General features: G+C 43.4%; 1 protein-coding gene across 5 annotated transcripts in view; it reads right to left on the bottom strand.

Moving 5' to 3' along the window:
- APAF1 (apoptotic peptidase activating factor 1) overlaps window positions 1-17,957 on the bottom strand; it is a 93,374-nt gene that overhangs the window by 58,023 nt on the left and 17,394 nt on the right. For 4 of the 5 annotated variants that reach the window (XM_072655655.1, XM_072655653.1, XM_072655654.1 and 1 more), the window contains exons 6-15: window positions 17,718-17,830; window positions 17,482-17,613; window positions 16,342-16,580; window positions 12,859-13,026; window positions 12,001-12,132; window positions 7,049-7,162; window positions 6,179-6,363; window positions 4,114-4,240; window positions 1,616-1,741; window positions 148-279 (exon numbers count right to left, since the gene is read on the bottom strand). In XM_072655655.1, the coding sequence (XP_072511756.1) occupies window positions 148-279; window positions 1,616-1,741; window positions 4,114-4,240; window positions 6,179-6,363; window positions 7,049-7,162; window positions 12,001-12,132; window positions 12,859-13,026; window positions 16,342-16,580; window positions 17,482-17,613; window positions 17,718-17,830 (1,468 nt within the window). The other variant, XM_072655656.1, reaches the window with a different exon arrangement.

The following is a 17,957-nucleotide window of genomic DNA, read 5'->3' as shown; positions in this document are numbered from 1 at the left end:
TAAAATAAGAGGTAGGACTAAGTAAGTAATAAGTCCCTTCCACCTCTAAATTTATGATCCTATGTTTAAACATAAGGAAATTAAGGGATGGAGTTTAAGCCATACTAATAAATATACTCAAAAAATGATTCTGACATTCACACTTACTTTCAGGAAATAGTCACTGGATCCAGTGGCTAAGAGAAGGTGGTGTTCCATATTGGTAAAGTGACAGCAGTTGACCTGCTCTGAATGCTCATCATAGGTGTTTACCAGTTCCCCAGTCCTTGAATTCCAAATCTAAATAGGATGAAAAATGAAAAATGCTGAGGCAGCAAACTGAATTTCCTCTGTACCACCTCAGGGACTCATGACAATATAACACTCTTGAAAGAAAGGCAAAGGACCAGAACAATCCTCAATTCCTATTGTGGGTATAGCTGATGCTGTGAAGGGCATAAGCATCAGTCTGCATAAAGGCAAAGAAGGAAATGTCTCCACTAGGCTATCCAGGAGTGTCTTTTCTGACATGATTATAAATTTCCTGAGAACATTGATTAATGAACCAACAAGCATTTGCTAAGTGCTTACCATGTGCCAAGCCCTAAGAATGAGAAAACAAAGAGGCTTCTACCTTTAAGGAGATAATACATGGATGCAATCTATGTAGACAGACCATCAGACCATACAGAGAGGAGGAGACAGGGGATAGAAGTTGGAGAGAGAGAGGGAGGGAGAAAGGGAGACAAGGAAGGAGGGAAACAAGATACATACAAAACAGATGAAAGAGAACCTCCAAAAAGAAGGTCAGAATCCAGAAGGGAAGGAGAGGCAGCCCGCAGAAGGTGAGCTTCAACTGAGTGCTGTAAATAATTGAGGGGCACAAGTTAAAGAGTTCTGAATTTAACAAAGGACCTGGGTTCTAATCCTCACTTTGCCACTCACTACTTCTGAGCCCCTCTGCCCTTGGCGGCTGCATCTGTAGGATTCAGGCACAGGACCAGGAGATCACTAAGGTCTGTACTTGCTTTTAATTGTCTGCTTTCATTATGTAATGGTAATGACACGCAATAATATCACTGACTGATTAGATTACTCAACACCACCCAGCTCGTAAGCAGCAGAACCAGGGCTTGACCCAAGTCTTCCGGCTCCAATTTCAGCAATCTACACCACCTGCCTTCGTGCCTCTATTACAGAACAAATACTCCAGCAATTCAAGGTTCTTTAATTTCATTAGTGTAGGCAGTCCCTTCACCAATATGGATTTCAGCCCCTCTATAACTTGATAGGTGGGCTTCAAGAGTTGTTGTGGACAAAAAAAAAAGTTACCAGTCAGATGATGGGTCTAACGGAGCTTACCTATGCCAGTCTATAAACAACGGACATACAGCCCATCACCAGGCTTGTACTCGAAGCCTTTCCAGCTTGAGATGACATATCAAGAGTTTACTTTCTGAAAACAAAAGTCTTTGAGGACCCCCCTCAACGCCCTCCCCCCACCCGGAATCATTTCCATCCCAGGGGGGAAGTCATCAGAAAGGGACTTTTAGAGGAATACATAGACAAAATACATAGGGAAAAAAAACTCATGTTACACTGCAATGTCAAGCCAACAGGCAAAGCATCTGCCTACCTTTACTTTCTTATCCACTGAACAGGTTGCTATGAATCTATCGTCCTTGGAGAAAGCGCAACAAAGCACTTCGTCCTCATGGGCTTCAATTTCCAGGAGCTTCTCGCCCGTTTCTGCTTTCAGCACCTGCATAAGCATCAAACAACTTCTGACCAATCCATCCACCATCACCACCATACACATCCACCGCTGAACCTAAGTGGGGGAGGCAGGAGAGGCCAGGAACCCTGCAGGGAAATCTCTGTGTCAAAGCATCATCTTAACATGTGTTCATTGCAGAGATAAAATAAATGTTGGCAAACAACAATTCAAAAATATTAATCTCTTCTGGTAAAGATCTTCTTTTAGTGAATAATTTATCGTTTATTAGGACATCTGTACATTTCAGTAAGCAGAAGGGCATCATTTTAGGGGAACTCTTCTGACAGTCCAACCAGCAGACAACTTCTCATTCTTTAAAGGACTCAAAAGCTGAAACTGCAGTGGTGGAATGTGCAATGCTGACCCCTGCAGGGCACAGAATTAAACACGTCAGGAAAAACCTTGCCTCTGTCTTGGATAATGAGGAGGAATGATATAAGGATGAGGGTGACAATGACAATGGCGGGGCAGCCTCCTGACATGACTGATAAAGAGGGTAGATCGTTGGGGTCAGAAGGTCTAGCTTCTGGACACACACACACACACGCTAGCTGTACAATTTTGGTCAAGGAACTTTCATTAATCAACAAGCATTTATTGCAGGTTTAGTCTACACCAAGTGCTGTGTTGAGTAAGGGATATATAAAGAAAGACAAAAACAGGGCCTGCCTTCAAGGAGTTTGAATTCTTCTGGGGGAAACAGCGTGCAAACAAACAGGAACACCTCCAGCGTCTGGACAGCTCTCTAAGACTTTCAGTTACTGAGCAAATTCAGACTTGCATCAGTAGAGCGCATTTCTCCACTCGAGGTTTCCCCACAGAGGTGGACAATCAAAGGCCCTACTTCTGTTGCTCTTCAAGGTTCATGAAACAATTCACAAATATTATCTAATTTAAGCCTCCCAACGACCCTATGGAGCAAGGACTACTATTATCCTCCTTTTACAGTTGAGAAAACTGAGGCAGACAGCTAAGTGAGTTGTCCAGGGTCACAACGACAGCTAGTAAGTGTCTTAGGCTGGATATAAAGTCAGGTGTTCCAGCCTCCAAGCCCAGCACTCTATCTACCATATAAACGTCTATAAAAATTCTCTTGAAATTCAAAACATTCAATTCTGTGTCCTAGAGAATTGAAGCAACCATCACCACCTGTCCACTATACAAATGTTCATAAAAATTATATTAAAATTTAAAAATACTCAATCCTGTGTCTTTCAGAATTGAAGGCACCATCACAAGAATATCCATTTTTACTGGAAAATGAATGAGAAATCATTTGGAATCATGGTACAAAAGTCTTTGACTCAGAGCTCTCACTGCTGGGCACGTGCCCCAGGGCGGTCAAAGAGACAAATCCTAACAGCACTCTTCATAGCATATGTGCACACCCACACAAAGGCACACACGTGCATACCCACACAAAACCAAGAAACAAAGGGGCTGCCCATCAATTAGAGAATGGTGGAATTTAATGGAGCCATTAGAAATAATGAACATAAGAAATTCAGAGGAATGTAAGAAAAATGGCATGAAGCTGTACAGAGTTGGAATAAGCAGAAAGACAACATCCCCCATGGCTCCAGCACTAATCAAGGAAGCTAGGCTCTGTAAACTGTAAAAACTGTAAAAACTCTGTAAACTGTTCTCTGCATCCCAGAGAACAGATAACAAACCATGTCTCCCTCCTTTCAGTAGAGAGGGAAGAGGCCACAGATGCAAATTGGCGCATACACAGTCATGGTATTGAAGGGTTTTGCTTAATTGTTCTTTGTTACAAGGGAGGGCAGATATGACAGGGATGTAAAAGCAAAAGGCACAAGGCCAATTTTAAAAATAATCATCTTACAGATGTCATGAAGGAACTTCAGAAAACAACAGAGTCCCGTTGCAGACAGGACAACACTCAGAGCTTCCAGGAGACAGTTAGTCCATGCTGTCCTAACCAGTGCCCCCTGACCCCAGCACCTCAAGCAGAGGCCACCGGTGTTACCACCCATTCTTTGAATACTCCCAGCTCTTGACCCACTTTTCACAGAGGATGTGGAAGACAGATGTGGGGAGAGAAGACAGCTGCTACATGTGCAGGGGAGCTGGGGGTGAACAGCTAGACTGATGGAAAGCTAAATCGAGGAGGTGCCAAAAACCCCTCCATGCCTGCCAGCAAGTTCACTAGCATGTCAGATAGAGGTGGGGGAAGGCTTCACAAGGTAAGACTGCCCTGAACAATCTGAGAGCCAGACCTGTTCCCATGTGGCAGTCTCTAATGCTTGTTTCCTGGCCATGTAGGACCAAGCACCATCTCCCCCCTGCAGAGCAGGCATCGTGCCTCTCACTGAGCACGCAGGTTTTTGTCTCACCTGTAAGGTTTTATCAGCACCACAGGAAGCAATCCTCTGCCCATCCTCTGAAAAACAGGCATGGTAAACAGCATCTGTGTGGGGGCGGACAACTAAACGGGAGAGTTTCTTGATGGTTTTTTTGTTTCTAGACACAAAGCAAAACAGAAATCCCAGTAAATGAAAGTCCCTGGCAACCATACTTCCCAGTAATAACTGATTTTTCTTCCAACACCTGATGAGGAGCCTGTTTTCCTCTCCTCAGAAATATATTTCTCCTCTTCAGATAAAACACACCAACACAGATTTCAAATGAAATAAAAATTTTTTAAATTATTCTTTTCTAAAAACGTGACCACATAAAAAAGCAATTTCTGAATTCCATTCCAATGGAAGCAAATTAGGGAACCAACTGCATTTGACTTTTTGTTCTGGTCTGGTGGTTGTTCCTTGTTATTAACAGTAACAATTTATTAAACTGCTAAAAATAAAAGGAGAGGCAGCAAGCTGGGAGTTGTGGAAGACAAGGCAGCCTTGGAGGTAGGAAGGCCTGGGCTCGCAGCAGAGGCTGACTGGAGGGCTGTGGGTCGGTCCCCTAATCACCTGGTGCCCAAAGCCACTCTCTCCAACTCTAAATCACCCATGAGATCTGAATAGGGAGCTGTACATGGGCTGGGAGTCACAAAGACTTGACTTCAAATCCTGCCTCAAATACTACCTCACTTTCCTCAACTGTACAGTGGAAATAATCATAGCACCCAACCTCCCAAGGTGGTTGTGAGGATCAAATGAGATAACATTTGTAAAGCACTTAGCACAGTTTGTGACACACAGTAAGTGCTTAATAAATGCTTCTTCCTTTCTCCCTCCCTTCCCTACTCGGGGGATCTAGGAATAGTACAGAGGTAGAGATGACACTTTGAGAGAAAACTGCATGAAAATGATAATGGAAGCTATGGGAGCAGAGATGGCAAAGGGAGAGAGAACCAATGGCCACCACAGGGGCACACAGGTGAAGAATGAGGAACCCAAACCAAGCTCATAGAGAAGGAAAAGGCAGGGCCACAAGGAGGAGGCCAGGGTTCAGAGGGAACAGGAAGGGGGAGTCCACAAAAAAAGGCCACTGCAATGGGCAAACCAAAGATGAAAAGGAAATGACTCTGGTGAAGGCCATCGTAGAAGACTTACGGAAAGAGATCAGAGAGTGAGGATCAAACAGCAGAAGCAGGGAGGGCGAACTTTCCTTTTAAAGGTTGAGCAGCAAAAGGGAAGAGAGAGAACGCAGGGATCAAGGGAGATTGTTCTTTTTTAAAGATGAGGAGACCTGGATGTACTTAAAGTTTACAAATTATTTTCCTCACTCAAGCATCATTTAAGCACCTACTATGTGCCTGGCTCTGTGCCAGTGAGGGGCCTGGAGAAACAACATGTACACAAAGAGTACACAGCACCGAAAACACAAGAATGCCTTAGAGAGGAAGTCAACTCCATGAAGCAGACGGTGCAGGTATCACCATTCCCATTTTATACATGAGGAAACTGGGACTCAGGGAGGGTAATTAGTTTGCTCAAAGTCACTCAGCTAAGTTAAGTATCTGAGGCAGGAATCAAACTCAGATCTTAGAAGTCCAGGGCTCTTTCCACTGCCTATTTCTAAACCTTCTATGCCTGATGTAATTATGTCTCTTCTACTCACTGAGCTAGGTTGGTACGGTCTTAGAGAGCCAGCCAGGAAACCAAAAAGTTCCACCTTCAAGTCCTACCTGGGAAGGATACTGGCCATATGACCCTGGGCAAGATACTGAATGTTCTCAGTGTTTGTAGTATCTCTCCAAGGTTTCGAGTTCCACAGAAGACCTGCGCTGGAAGACTGAAATTCCCTAGACTATGGGATCCCATCTCTCTCTATATATATATACTAACATCCATGGAATTTTCTTAGAGGCTGGAATCCTTTTCCGAGAATGGCTCTTGAAAAAGCCAAAGTATTTTGAACCCCAAAATCCTCCCACAGCGTTCGCTGCTTGAATATCTGTAGTGTGACTTTAACTTTACCCCTTTTCAGAGTCTGTCTTAGCCAACTTACATCCATTCCAAGTAAAGCCTCCCTTTATCGACCTCCTGCTTGGCCCGTAATTTGGCTTGCCGGTACACTTCAGAAGTTTCGGGCTCACAGAGACCTAGCTGCACAATATTGGGAAATGGCTGACGTCCAAGAAGGTGTCCGTTGAGAGATAAAAACTCTTGAAAATTCTCACAAACAGTGCAATCCTATGGCAAATTGAAATCTCTTAGAAATGAGAGCAGATCTAAAATTTGATATTTCACCAAATGTCTCTGTGATCTTGGCATTTTCTAAGCTTGAAAAAAACATCCTTTCCTCTGAACTAGTGTGAAGTGACCTCTCTTAGCCTGGCTTTTAATGTATCTAGTAAAAGCTTAGTTAGCCAGGTGCCTCCATTGAGGGTAGTTTTACTTACCTAATACAAGAAATAACCCTCTTTAAGTTGTTCTAAATTATTTCCAAGAGTTGTTCAGAACAACTGTCATATATTTTTCTCAAGCCCCCAAAATGTACCCTTCCAGAAAAACCCAGAAGACTGGCCCAAAAAGTGAATTACAGAGGAAGACAACTCCAAGAACAGAAGCTAATAAGTTTAGTTGGTTTTTTTTTCCAACTTACAAAAATCTTTTCTCTCTCCTAATACCACCTTCTCACACTGGGGAAAGAATAAAAAGAAAACCCCCCAAAGAGTATTTATTAAGTGACTACTATGTGCCAAGCACTGGCTGGGGATACGAAGACAAAACAAAAATGAGTTCTTTCCCTCAAGGACTTTACATTCTGAGGGGACGCTTTCTTATCCCCTTTAGTTTGCAGTCCCAGTGTTAAAGCTAGATCCCAACCTCCCCACAAGGAGTCACTGAAGTTCTCACTTTTCAACTGCATACATACCTTCTTATCCAATAGGTGGCTATATTGCATAAACTCATGGATCAGATGAGCAGGTCCCACGAGCTCAGTCTTTGCTTTAATCCAATCTAGTGAAAACAGTAGATCCCAAAGTTCCTAAAATAAGGGGAGGACAGTTTAGATTTCCAAAAGAGAGACACACACACACTCACTCTCTCTCTCGCACATACATCCACACACACCTACACCCCCAGACCCCACACACCCCTCCCCCCCAACTGTGCCTATCACTGCTGCTGGAAACTAGCAAGCATATCATGTTTCTAAGAATAGGGCCTAGGTAATGCTGGTCAAAAGCAAGAAGCAACGCAAAAACAACCTAAGAAATGTCTGATCTGGCTTTGATGTACCAATTTAATTCTTTTTCCACTACTAATGGATACATAGACACTAATGTAAGCAAGAGTTCCAACTGATTCCTCAATTCCATGTAGGAAATACAGAGCTTTAACTAGGATATGAGTGGGCCTTTGCCAAAGGACACTAAAATCCAAATAATGCCAATACTTCTTCAACCTCAGGAACAACTGTAAAATCCAAAGGTTTTCTTATTCTTTACTCAAAGGGATGACTCTCTGGGAGGAGTGGACACAAAGGTGGCACATACTGGTAATGTAAACAAGATTCCATCATTTTTCTTAAAAGAGACCAGGATCCCAGGACAGGTTTTGGTGTCCCAAATCTTACTCTCACCTCTTCAAATGAATGTCTTTGAAGCTGATTTGAGAACATGTTTTATACTACACATTTTGCCAGAGTATGGCTATTTGTTACAAGAATTTGCTTCTATTACTTTTCTTTAAAACTGGTATACAGCAGAAAAAGGAATCGGGTGGCTCAGTGGATAGGGCACCAGACCTGGAGTCAGGAAGACCCAAACTCAAATCTCAGGCACATATTAACTGTGTGATCCTGGGCAAGTGACTTAACCCTGTTTGTTTCAGTTTCCTCATCTGTAAAATGAGCTAGAGAAAGAACCAGTAAACCACTCCAGTATCTTTGCCAAGAAAACCCGAAATGAGGTCATGAAGAGTCAGACATGACTTGAAAAGACCGAACAACAACAACAAAGGGTGAAAGAAAAAGAAAATAAATGCTTATTAATTGAAAAACAAAATGAAAAAATAATAAATGTATACTTTTTTGAAGCTGTATTTAGCAGATTCAAAGTTTCATATAGAATCCTCTCTTTCTGTCCTTCATGTTCATATGTGAAAATATTCATATTTGCTGATAACTGTCAAGTTCTTAATTTTTAAAAAAAGAAACCAAGTGTTCAAATTGGGTTCAAGTTTATACAAAAAAGATGTGATCCCTTCCTTGTATTTACTCCTTGCAGGGATCTGTGCAGCATCCTTGCATCTCTTCATGGCAGGGAAGGCGGGGAACTTCAGCTCCCCTGCCCTGTTCTTCTGAACAAGCATGTGCTTGACTGAGTTGTACTACCACCCACCACCAAGCCTCCAAGCAAAGGAGACAGCTGCGTTTCTGTAGCACCAAGCACCAGAAATCCCCTCTTCCCATTTCTGAATCTGTGACTGGAGAAAGCAGGGCAGAAATGAGGAAGGACAGAAAGTCTGAAAAACAATGCCTTGCTTTCCCTTGGTGTTATGTGCAGCTCTATCAAAGACCCTGGACCCCAAGGGAACAGGCAGGGGAGGACCAACAAACTCCTCTGGCCAACCTGTGGCTGCAGCCTTCAGCAGCTTAGAAGCAGCACCTCCAACACTGAGCACCTGCTGCCGGATTCCTGCCACTCCAGGTCCTCAGAACATAGTAACACCTCACTCCTCCACAGCTCACTTCACTGGCAACCTCAGCTACCCAGAATATACCCAAGATTGAGGAATGAAGCAAACTAGACATCCAAAAATCTTTTGGGTCTTTCTCCAACCCAAACTTCAGCCAAGCTGCCAAAGTGATATTCCTAGAGCCTGGGTTGAACCAGGTCACAGCCCTGCTCGACAAACAGAAATGTCAATTTGGCATAAGTCCTTCACCTATGGTCCCCACCCACCTGTCCATGTTTATTGCACATCCCTGCCCTTTATGTTCTGCAGCCCAGGAGCCCATCTGCCACTCCCCATAGGTGACTCCATCTCTACATCCCTATCTTTGGGCAGTGTCCTCCTTCCTCCTGCACTTCCTTCAAAGCTCAGCTCAAGTGGTCCCTTCTTCATGAAGCCTTTCCTGGGCCCTCCAGCTACTGGCGCTTCTCTACCTCTTTATCCTGTTCATGTCTATATCTAGCTTCACACATGCGCGCTCTTTCTCCCAATAGAATGTAAACTCTCTAAGGACAGGGGCTGTTTAAGTCTTGCCTGCACCCTTAGCTCCTGGCCAGGTACCCAGCCCATAAACAGATGCCTCCTAAATGCTTATGGACTGACTGACTGAAATGAAACACCAATAGTCTTGCCAATGCTATGAAATCACAGAAGGTCAGATCCAGATGAGGGGGGAGATGCCTCGGAGATGGTCTCTTCTAGCCCCGTTTAACAAGTGAAGAAGCCCTGGTACAGTGACTTACCCAGTGTCACTGCAGGTGAGGATCAGATGAGCTGACCTAGGTAGCCCTTGCAAACAAGGATTAGGCATTCAGACCTTCTCATACCACTGCACATGCACTACTGCTCTTGCTACAACTTAAGAGCAAAGAATCCATGAGTCTGTGGCTAAAAAGCTCATCTTCCTGAAGTCAACCAGGTGATGAACCGTGAAGATCCAGCTGGCTGGTCATCAGACAAGGGACCCAGACTCCTTCCCAAGCCCACACTCAAATGCTTTCCAGCCTGGGAGCTTGGAGGAGTTCATGTTCCACTGACAGACAGCAAAGAAGCAGATCAAATCCTGCCTCTGATGCTCACTACCTGTGTGAGAGAGAATCTGGGCAAGTCATGTAAACTCCTAGGCCTCAGTTTCTGCCTCTGTAAAAGGAGGTTGTATTTTATTGGTGTTGAAGTTCAGAATAAAAACAAATGAATTTAAGAACTAGAGAGACAGTGAGAGACAGAATCTCTCTTAAGGCTTCTGAGGTTCCTCCCAGTTTTCTCCATCTATAAGTCCATGACTTCCCTGGACATACTAACTATACCTGATACCACACAAAGCTGTCACCAAAGCTGGGCCAACTTATTCCAAAGTAGATACAAGTCATACTCTCCCACTACAAGTTTTGATCCAGACCTGTGATGTCACTGGAGTATCAAATTTCTAATGAGTAAATGGAGGTCAGCCCCCCCTCTCCAACATAGAGCCTCAGGGGGCTGCCATGGGCACTAAGCCATGACTTGCCCAGGGTCACACTGCATCATGCTCCCTCTGCCTGCTCTCAATAAGAAACACAGGCATAATATAGTGGATCCTACAGGCAAGGAGGAAACCACTCAGAGTTGGGAATCTCAAGAACCAAAGGTACCATGTTACCTTTTAAAAGAAAGGTACCTCATGTTATTGGTAATAACAAAAAGTGGGGAGAAAGCATAATAATAACCCTAACAATAATGAATATGTATTTAGTACCATAAGGTTTGCAAAGTGCTTCACATATGTCCCTGGATCCTGACGACAGGCCCCACTGCACAGCCCAAGGCATCTGGGCTCACACAAGTTCAGTGGCCTGTCCAGGATCACATGGCACCAGCACCTCACACTGCGGCTGGCACAGAGTGGGAACTTAATAAATCCTAATTAACTGACAAAATTCTGAGAAACAGCACAAGTCCTGCATGAAGTCTTCCAGCATAAAGAATTCAGAGCAGAAAGGACAGCATACAAACTCACTACAACTCTGGAAATAAAGACAACACAGAGGGTGCAGTATTAACAGAATAGGAAGATCTTCCCTGCCCATTAATAGACCTAACACATGGAGCCTGTGATCACATGGAGCCTGGGTTACATGGGGCTCAGAATGGGAGGAGCTTATCCAAGAAGGGGAGAGAGAGCACAACCAGACAGAAGCAAACTGTGAGTGGGGGTAGGGAGGAATTTGTCTAGGGGAACTTGTTTTTGTGGGGATACCTGACAAAAAGTTTAAGATGTTGGCACTTCTGGAATTAGTGATAAGTACCTTGTTAAATCTACCTCCTGGTATTCTAATAATGTCCCAAATAAATATTTTGGTTTTGCCTTTGAGGAAGAGAATTTATTATATTTTGCAAATTTACACTGGAAATACCCATGCATATTCATAGCAGCTGCTATGGGTACTGCATTGGCATTACAAAGGACTGAAAAATTGCTGGTCAATGACAATAGTCAGTAACAGCACCATCCTTTCAAATGTTAGTACCTTCCTCGATCCTCTGTCAAGAAAGTTTTCCCCCAACCCTAAACCTCTCCTATTACCCGAGGTGTGTGTTTGTTTGTGTGTGTGTGTGTATGGGTCCCAACAAACCTGCCAACAAGCCCCCTTACAGACTTTATTCCCTGAAAAATTTAATCAGATGTTAACAGGAAGGAGGGATGAAGGTCAACAGAGAAATAGGTAGAAGGTTATATACACCCATATGTCCCTACACGTACACACACACACATAAACATTCATATAGAGCTTGAACAACACAAAATATAGTGTGTTAGATATAGGTTACTGTGTCATACATGTATATGTGCACATGTGTATGTGACATATCCATTTCTTCTTTCTGTTAGCCATTGACTTATTTTTAAGGGGATGAAGAGTCTGCAGGGGGGATTGTGTACAAGTTTGTTGGAAGCACCTGTCATGTCAAAACAAACATGTACCAATAAAATTTTTTGCACTAAAGTTAATATGCCTCCTAAAATGAGCAGCACTGGTCTCTCTCCCTGGCAGACCCCAACCCCATAAGAAGATGCAGCTCTGAATCCTCTAGCATTAACCTGATCAAATTGTAAAACCATCACGGGAGGGAGGGAGACAGTGAAGAATCAAAGTGAGGCCAACTTACTTGACGCATGTTGGCACTCGCCATGTGATACGCCAGAAAGCTGTACCAGTACATAGAGTCTTCTTGGTTGGCAGTGAGGGAGTGCACTTTGCAATTCCTCTGGAACTGAGTCACCACCTTTCTGTGCAGCTCCTATAACCAGAATGACACATTTCAATGGAGTGTGGGGGGGGGTATGCTCATCAATGGGCTGAATAGACTAGAGTCTACACTGAGATGGAATACTATTGCGCCATAAGAAATGACCAAAGGGAGAGCTCCATACTAACTGATACAGAGTAAAATGAGCTGAACCAGGAAAGCAAGTTAAATAACAACACTGTGAAAACAATTCTGGAAAACTTCAGACCTCTGGATTGATTCAATGACAACCATGATCCCAAAGGACCGAAAGATCCACGCTCCTCCCCTCCTGGCAGAGAGGCGACAGCCTCAAGGCGCACACCGAGACATACATCTTTTTTAACATGGCCAATGGGGGAATCTGTTGCGCTTGACAATGCATATTTATTAGCTTTCTTTTTCTTTCCTTTTTTTTTGTTCTTCATTGGGAACAGGGAAGAATGGGAGAGAGACAAAATACATTTTTTAATGAAAAAAATAATTTTTAAAAATTCATTTCAGCAGACAGATAAACTTCAACAACCTTCCATGTACCTCACTCTAGGTGATTCTATTGTCAAGACAAAACCATCCTCATAAAGATATGATTTTTGGAGCAACTTATATAACTTTGCCTTTTAGTTCATGAAGAATCACATGCGAACAAACAGTCAAGGCTCTCACAAATACTTAGACACTAACCAAAAATGGAGAGAAAAAAACTGTGCCATTCAAAACGCCCAAAGACCATGGTACCTGGAGCTGGTCTCTGTTCTTCTCCACGAGGAAGTCGACCTGAAGATCGTGTAAATAATAGCGGAATGACTTCCCATTTCGGTCATGAAAAAGGAGTGACTTATTGATGAATTCCTGTAGGATGTCCTCAACCTCTTCAGTCTCCATGTCCCAAAGAATACATAACACCTGGAAAACATTGTGAGCACAGTCAGGCACCCAGAAGCAACAGGAACAGGGATTAAAGCTGGATCATGAGAGTCAGTGGATGCAGGTGGCTGCCCTGCTGCTCCTCTGGGGAGGAGGCAGGATACAAGGGAAGTGGATGCCTGAGATCGGTCATCTGTACAAGTTCCATATGAAATATAGATCTCATATACTCCTACACACAACTTCCCACAATGTCAATGGAGAATAGGTGTAAATAGGAGATGAGGAGATACTTTCCCATTGCACCCCCAATTCAGTAACTCTGTCCTGACAGTGAGTCGGTGGAACTTCAAGTCCTACAATAAGAGGAAATGAAGGAACCTCAAGCACATCCTCTGACATTCCACATTCCAGCTATGTAGGACTGGCATAGAACAGAACGGTCTCATGGACATTCAAAGCAGCAGTTTCATGAAAGAATAAGACAAACGCTGTGATGGTAACCATTCCTGAGGAATGTTTGGCAAACTGCAACACGTTCATCAATCAATTAGCAAGTGCTCATCATTGTACACAGTAACAGCAATGTTGTGTGATGATCCACTTGGATGGAATTGGCTCTTCTCAGCAGTACAATAACAAATTGTATACAGAGACAAGACCAAAAGACTCATGATAGAAAATGCTATCTGCATCCAGAGAAAGAACCATGGTGTCTGAATGTAAACTGAAGCATGCTATTTTCACCTTTTTAAAAATGTTTTCTTTCTCATGGTTTTTCTCTTTTGTTCTGATCCTTCTTTCACAACATGACTAATGTGGAAATGTGTTTAATATGACTGCACATGGACAACCTATATAAGATTACCTGCTGTCTTGGGAAGGGGGAGTGAGGTAGGGAGGGAAAGAAAAAAATCTGGAACTCAAATTCTTATAAAAGTGAATGTCGAATAAAAATAAAACAAGTGTTGACTGATCACCTGTTTGTGGCAGACACTACATTAGGTGCTAGGGACACAAAGAAACAATCCATGCCCTCACAGAGCTTACATTTTTTCAGGACAAAAAGCACAATATAAACATATAAATAAGTTTGTGTATGTCTATCTGGGTGTACAAATATACGCATACCTGCATATACCCACAAGGGTGCATATGTACACACATGCATGTGTATCTCTGTATAAAAAAAATACAAAGTAAATACGTAAATGCAAGATACCTTTGGAAGCAAGGGAAGCAGGGGCTAAGAGCTGAGAGAGATCAGCAAAGGCTTTGTGGGGAAGATGATGCTTGATCTGAGCCTTAGTAGAAATTAGGGATTCTTAGAGATAAAGGTGAAGGAGAGCATGGCTCCAAGCACCAGGGACAGCCCATGAAAGGATGGCAAGAAGGGAAGTCACGTATGATGAGTCTGAAAGGTACAGAGACATATTCTGAAGATCCTTAAATGCTAAACAGGAGAGATCAAAGGAAGTCAATGGAGTGTAGTGAGTAGAAAGGCAACAGTCAGATTTTCACTGCAGGAAAATCAGTTGGGCAAAAGCTACACAAAATAAGTGATTAAACTGGTCATACGTTTTGATCTCAGGATCCCACTATTAGGCATATATCCTTACCATATAAATAACAGCATTCTTTGTGTTTGGAAAAAAACATGAAAACTAAGGGAATGGCTAAATAAACTGTGATATAGGAATGTAGGATGGTGCCAAGTAACGTGACCAAGAGGAATTCAGAGAAACACGAGAAGATTCATGGAAAATAAGACAATAAAGAAAAGAATCAAGAGAATAACATAAATAATGACTACAATTCTGTAAATGCATCTACATTAAAAGGTCAGTGAACTCCAAATAATCCCCAGGAATAGCTCCAGTTGTGGGAGACAGGCTGTGATGCCCCAGTCCTCCTCTTCACTGACAGGAGGAAGCCAGAGATGAGAAATGTGGCACTTGTGGTCAGACATGGCTGCTTTTCCCCCAGTTTTGTTTAACTGCTTGAGCCCTTACTCCCTACCTACTTTGTATTTCTTCATTTGTATAAGTTCATTTGCTTCCAGGGCAGCTTGGTGGTATAGCGACGAGACCACTGGGCTGGGAATCAGGAAGACGCATCTTCCTGAATTCAAATCTGGCCTCAGACACTAGCTGTGTGACCCTGGGCAAGTCACTTAACCCTGTTTGACTCCACACTTTCTCATCTGGAAAATGAGCTGGAGAAGGAAATAGTCAACCACTCCAGTATCTTTGCCAAGAAAATCCAAAATAGGGTCACAAAGAGTTGGACATGATAGAAACGACCAAACAACAACAAATGTTGCCTCCTCTGTTAAAATACAACTTACTGGAGAAGGAGGGATTGTTTCCTCCTCTGCACATACTCAGCACTTATAATGTGACAGGTACTGAGGACACAAAAAAGGCAAAAACATTATCTACCCCTTCAGAGAGCTAGCATTCTCATGGGGAAGACCCCACACAAACAACCACATCCACATAAGACACACGCAGGGTCAGAGCCTGACGTGGCACTTGACTTGGCCTCTCTGGCTTCCTGCAAGTCTCAGCTAAAATTCCCCTTCTGCAAGTGGCCTTTCTCAGTCCCCTTAACCTTAATGCCTTTCCAAGCTCTGAAACTCTCTCAGGTTTATTGTGTCTGTATCTGGCTTATACCTGTTGTTTGCACAATGTTTCCCCTCTAGAGCACAAGTTCCTCGACAGACGGGGGGCTGTTCTGTGTCTTTCCTTTGTATCCTGAGCATTTAAAACAGTGCCTGGCACAAGAATAGGTACTTAACAAATTGGTGGTGCAGTGGATAGAGCACCAGTACAGGAGTCAGGAGGACCTGAGTTCAAATCTCACCTCAGACACTTGACACTCACTAGCTGTGTGACCTTGGGCAAGTCACTTAACCCCAATTACCCTTATCCTGGTCATCTCCAGTCATCCTGATGAATGGATGGTCACTGGATTCAGATGGCTCTGGAGGAGAAGTTAGGCTGGTGACCTGCACAGCCCTCCCTCACTCAAAACAAAGTCAAGTGCAAGTCATGTCATCATTTCTCTGATGGCATGGTCTTCATCAACAAAGGACGAACACGAACACACACACGCAAATGCTGGCTGGCTGACTGACTTGTTACAAAGGAAAAATCAAGGAGAGAATAAACATGGGGAGCTACTGGAAAATGACTATGACGTTAAAAAAAAGAAGGGGAATGGGATGAACCAATGGAAAATTGGAAAAAACTATTTCAAAAAAAATTACACACCATAACAAGCCAACAATGAGATGAGAGTATTCCAATGAGGCCCTAACTCTGACCCACCAAACCTCCTGTCTGGGCTTACCTTGGTAGGCACTCTAACATCCTTCTGTAGGATGGAAAGGTCCTTATAATACTTCTGGAGGTCTTCACTCAGTCTTTCCACACTTATGGACATGGCTTCATCTAGGGCTTCATAGTCATAAGATGAAGACTTCCTAATTCTTTTAAACTGCTTATTTTGAAGCTGCCTGAGGTAGTAGCCCCAGCGATTGGGGAAATCACGTAATAGGGCACCAATTAAAGATACTACCAGAGGGGAACCTGAAAGAAAACCAACAACATCAATCCAAACCCTTTTAAAAGAAAATCATTAATAGAGTCAACTCAGGACAGATATTTTCATTCCATGGGAGAAGAGAGAAAAGGAAAGTTAATTTTACCTACACAATACTACTGACTTCATCGCCCTCCTCCTCCCTATTCCTATGGCCATCCCCATAGTACTGGTCATCAGTGCAGTCCACTTGGACTACAGCAATAGCCTCCAAATAGGAGGTCTGCAACCTCCATTTTTTTACTATGCTTATCTCTGGCCAAGTCACTTCTCTGCTCAAAAATCTTTAGTGGCTCCCTACTCCCTACACTAAAAAAAAAAACGTCTGAACTCTTCTGCCTGAAATTCAAGGCCTCTCACAACCTGGCACTGTTCTACCTTGTCAGCCTTCTCACAGGGTAATCAATCTCAATTTCAAAGGACTCTCGGAGGTCATCTAGTTCAACACGGTCATTTTATAGCAGATGACACTTGGGCCCAGCCCACAAAGGCAGGAAGAGCACAAGGACATCTTCCACGATTCCAAGTTCCCTCTGCTGGCCTGGACCAGAGATGCTGCTTCCTTGGGCTGTGGGAATCCCAAGGCTTCTCGGCAGAAAAGAGACAAGATCAGCTGCATGCTTGGCCAACAGCAATAGGACTGATTGTGGAGGATGGATTACAAGAGGGAGAAGCTAGACGCAGGAAGCTCAGTTAGGCAAGAAGTAATAAAACCCTGAACCAGGGGTGATTTCATGACTAGATTACTTAATGGCATCTTGAAAAAATCCAGGGACGAAGGGGAGGGCAATGTGGAATTAATTATTAACATTCACACGCTGACCTAGGAAATGACAAGTGAGGACCCCCACCCTTCAAGTCGATCTGCTGGTCCTCGAAGGAATTTACCTTTACACTCCTTCACAATACTATGAGCTTGTTCAGGCAGATCTGTTTTCTTCATATTAACAAAGAGCGCCAAGATTTCCAATCCTTTCTCTTTTCTTAAGCCACTCTCCACAGGGACCATGTATTTGGGACCTGTAACAGGAGCACAAGAGAAAAGAAATAAACCACGAGGCACATCTCAATGAACGGGAGTCAAGAAGTGAAGACACTGGGCAGCCAGTAGCAGAGAAGCTTACCCATCACCGAGTCGGTCACACTCTTATCTCTGCTTGTGAGAAGGATCTGATGGTGACTGTCAAAAGCTTTTAGCACCCATGAATCCCAAATGTCGTCCAAGATCAAAAGAGACCTAGGATAGGAAGGAAAACTCTAAGGACTCCTGGGAGCACTTAGGGGATCTCCCTTTAAAAGAGGAATGTGACTCTATGATGAGAAGTCTAGGAGGGGTCTGACCTCAAGTCCTGCCTCTAGCACCA

The sequence above is a fragment of the Notamacropus eugenii genome, chromosome 3 (assembly GCF_028372415.1).
Source record: "Notamacropus eugenii isolate mMacEug1 chromosome 3, mMacEug1.pri_v2, whole genome shotgun sequence".
NCBI lineage: Eukaryota > Metazoa > Chordata > Mammalia > Diprotodontia > Macropodidae > Notamacropus > Notamacropus eugenii.
Note: the sequence above shows the minus strand (reverse complement) of the source record. Positions and strands in the feature narration are given on the sequence as shown.